Source organism: Trypanosoma equiperdum (assembly GCF_001457755.1).
Source record: "Trypanosoma equiperdum strain OVI genome assembly, contig: ctg_39, whole genome shotgun sequence".
NCBI lineage: Eukaryota > Euglenozoa > Kinetoplastea > Trypanosomatida > Trypanosomatidae > Trypanosoma > Trypanosoma equiperdum.
Genome location: NW_027124309.1, coordinates 3,747 through 7,364, shown reverse-complemented (window position 1 = coordinate 7,364; position 3,618 = coordinate 3,747). Strand labels below are relative to the sequence as shown.

Sequence of the window (3,618 nt, the reverse complement as noted above, 5' to 3'; positions counted from 1 at the left end):
TTTTTTTTTTTGAGAAAGCGTGCCACCGTCACCCACTTACAATCGCAACAGTGAATGGTGGAATACAACTCAGAATGCGGATGTTCGGTTCTCTCCGTTGATGAAGTGAAAAGAGCAATGTGAGAGTGTGTGAGCGAGAAAGGATGTGAGATCTGTAATTTCTTTAATTATACATGCGATCCAGTAATCTTTTCTTTTTTATTTCATTTTTTTTTTTCGTGTGTGTGTCGCGTGCATGCGTGAATTCAATGGGAGTTTCAGCCTATCCTGAATGCAAAAAAAAAATGGCGAAAGGGAGGGGATTGCAGTGTCGTAAACGCCTCTTTATATATATACATATATATATGCTGCATTGGCTTGGATCTTGTTTACTACTATCGCTATTATCTCATCCTTCTCTTCGTGCGCGCTCGATTAAACATACAGCGAGCCGTTCAAATAGGTGCATAGGAGGGAGAAGGGGAAAAGAAAACAGGCAAAGCAAAAATAATTATTAATAGTCGACAAAAGTACGTTAGCGTTGCTACCACACAGTAAAGGAGGGGGGGACGAAAGGCAGGTTGAGGGACAAAAACCCCGTTGTTACTCCTTCGGGTGCAGGGTATATATAGGAGAAGCGGGCGAACGAAAGCGAAGGGGGAAAGGGGCAGAGGGGAGCCAACGCCTAGAAAATTAAAGGGTGGGAAACAAAAGAAGGGAAAAGGTGAGAACAAACACCGAGACGGAAACTGTTCCTATAACGCATAACAAGACGATATTGGAAGGGGAGGGGGTACCTAAAGAAAAACATCTTACGAAATACCGAAGTGGGGAGATTACGTAAAGTGATACGAACGTTTGAAACGGATTGCAGCACGAAACATGTCTGGTTGGGACGAACCCGTCTCATCAAACACGCCACCAGGCAGCGGTGAAGCAGATTGGCTTGCTGGAGCCGACGATATATTCAGTGGCAGCGGGGCTTTACTTGCCGACCCGCGTGACGTGCGGCGGGCTGAAACGGCGCCTATGGTTCTCACCATGTTTTCATCCGATGGGACGCTTTGTATTGGTAGCCTTGAGGCGGACGTTCCCCCGGAGGAGGAGTACCGATATGCAGAGGAATATCACCGGGAATATTACTCCAAATACCCCCGTGACCCGCGCATGCTTGTTCCGCTACGCTCCAATAACTTCGGAAGACGTGGCAGTGGTGCAGGAAGACGTGGCACCTCCGCCACCAACACACAACCGCAAGACGGTGTCGGAGTTGTCGGTGACAGCGGCACAACTAAAGTGACGGGCTCCACAGCAGTAGGAACTTCAGTAGGAGAGCGCACGCCAAGGCATGACCTCTGCGGCGAAGTGGCGAGGCTGAACAGCGGGAGCGCCTCACCGCCGCGGAGGGGGTCGCGGGACGCCGCTCCCACAGGAGGGGAGACGGAAGGTTTCAAGCGGCTTCATTCGGCCATGGGCTCCCTCGAGCCACCCTCCGCAGCACCCGGTAGTAGCGGTTCTTTTAGTGTAAACGTTGGTGCTGTTGACCTCGCGAATATGAAAGCCAACGGCGAAGGAATGCAAAACGGCTCGTTGACGCAACAGGACACATCCAGTGGGCAGCAGCCTCAGCAAGTTGATACACTCTCACGACGGGCACCAGGCAGCAGCAGGAACCGTTCTACGTCAAACTATGGACAAAAGAACGGTGCATTTAAGCAGCCTAGTAACGGTGAAGTTGGTGGTGACAGGTTCACAAACGAAGAACCGACAACAGCACGCGATAATCTTGAATCGAATCATGCCCTTGCTGTCTCTGACGAATTCAGGTTGCAGGTTGTTTCCCTTTGCAAGGATCAGGACGGAAGCCGCTGTGTACAACGTCTCCTAAATAATCCGGAGAACATCGAACCGATCTTCAACGAGGTGTTTCCACGTACACATGAATTGATCATTGACGTATTTGGAAATTATGTTTTACAGAAGTTGTTGGACATGCTACCTACTGAGAGTGACATGTGCAAACGACTCATAAAGCAAGTTAGCGGAAGGTTAAAGGAGTACTCGTTTCAGATGTACGGCTGCCGCGTAATCCAGAAGATGTTGGAAAAGGCCTCACCGGAGAAGCGGGAGGAGGTGCTCTTCGAGCTAAAGGATTGCCTTGTAGAATGTATATTTGACCAAAACGCTAACCACGTAGCCCAGAAACTCATTGAAGTCATCCCAGAGAAGACGCAGCTGTTGGTGGACTCCTTCATGCCGCACTTAAAGGCGCTTTCGCGTCACCCGTACGGTTGCCGTGTGTTGCAGTGCGTTTTCGAGAGGTGTTCTACAGCACATGGAGTGAACATTCGCCCCATGTTAGAAGCCGTGCTCGAGAATGTACATGAGTACGTGATGGACCAGTATGGAAATTATGTTGTGCAGTATGCTCTTTTGAATGCGCCTGAGGAATTACGACAACGCTTCGTGACTCAGTTAATACCGCACGTATATGCCCTTTCGTGTAGCAAATTTGCGTCTAATGTTGCCGAAAAAACTATTATCAAGGCAAATGCAGAAGAACTGCAGCAAGTTGTAGAGACGCTCACCCATCCTTTAGGTGCTTCAGAAGATGGCAACTACCTCGTGCTTATGATGCAGGATCAGTACGCAAACTATGTCGTCCAACGTTTACTCCAGCAAGTGACAAAGGCACAGCAGCAGCACATTGCGGAGCAGATAAGGCCGCACCTCCACACCATACGTTGCTCTGTATATGGACAGCACCTTGTACAGAAAATGGAGTGCATGGGCATGCCACTGTGGGGAGAGGCGGGTGCTGTGTATGGTGGAAGTTTCCCCTGTGACTTTAATGGTTCACATTCTCCGAGTAGTATGGGTCGCGGAGGAAGTCGGAAACCAAGACAAAGTTCGACGGGCCACAGCAGCATGAGTAACACGCAGGGGATACACAGTAACTCCATGAGTTTGGTAGAACACTCGATGATCCCTGGCAATACATATCCGCAACCTTCTCCAGGTGCTGTTGCGCTTGGTGGTCAACCTATGCTCCCACTTGCAACAACTGGTGGTGCACACTGCGGTTACGGTTATATCGGTTCCCCAACCGACACGATGATTATGACGCGTGCGCCGCCGCCGCCGCCGCAGCAACCACAACAACTTCCCATGGGCACACCCGGCCTGGCAATCAGTAGTCAGGCATGTTTCCCAGGCATGATGTCTCCACCTCAACGCTCAATGTCGGATGGGCGGGACATGTACTCGGCAGGGCTCGTGTACACGCGGGGTCGTGGGGAAATTATGAGTCCCACACCTTCTGATGGTTTTGCACATCCGTTTCAGGCGTATCCCGCAACTTTAGCCCCAAGGGTTTTCTACCGAGGTGGGGCTCAGAGTTTTTACTCCTGCATGCCAACGCTGTAGGCGGTAGAGGAGCGTCATGCAGGTGTTAGCGTTTATCTACGCGGATGTTTGTTTGTTAGTGGGGGGACGTGTTGTTATTGTTGTCGTTGCTTCATTTGTTTTTTTTCTCCCTTTAATATTGCTGTGATAGCTGTTTTCGAAATGCACGTTGGCTTTAAAGGTAAAGTTTTCAGGTATTAGAAGGGAGAAGACAAACTTCCAACTAAGGGCCCC

At 50.0% G+C, this 3,618-nt stretch overlaps 1 protein-coding gene across 1 annotated transcript; it reads left to right on the top strand.

Annotated features, from left to right (window-relative positions):
* Positions 1-861: 861 nt before the first annotated feature.
* Positions 862-3,405, top strand: TEOVI_000169600 (pumilio/PUF RNA binding protein 2; the record flags this gene model as incomplete). Its single annotated transcript, XM_067224897.1, has 1 exon — positions 862-3,405. One exon carries the CDS (start codon positions 862-864, stop codon positions 3,403-3,405), a length of 2,544 nt encoding a protein of 847 aa, XP_067080998.1.
* Between the last annotated feature and the right edge of the window lie 213 nt (positions 3,406-3,618).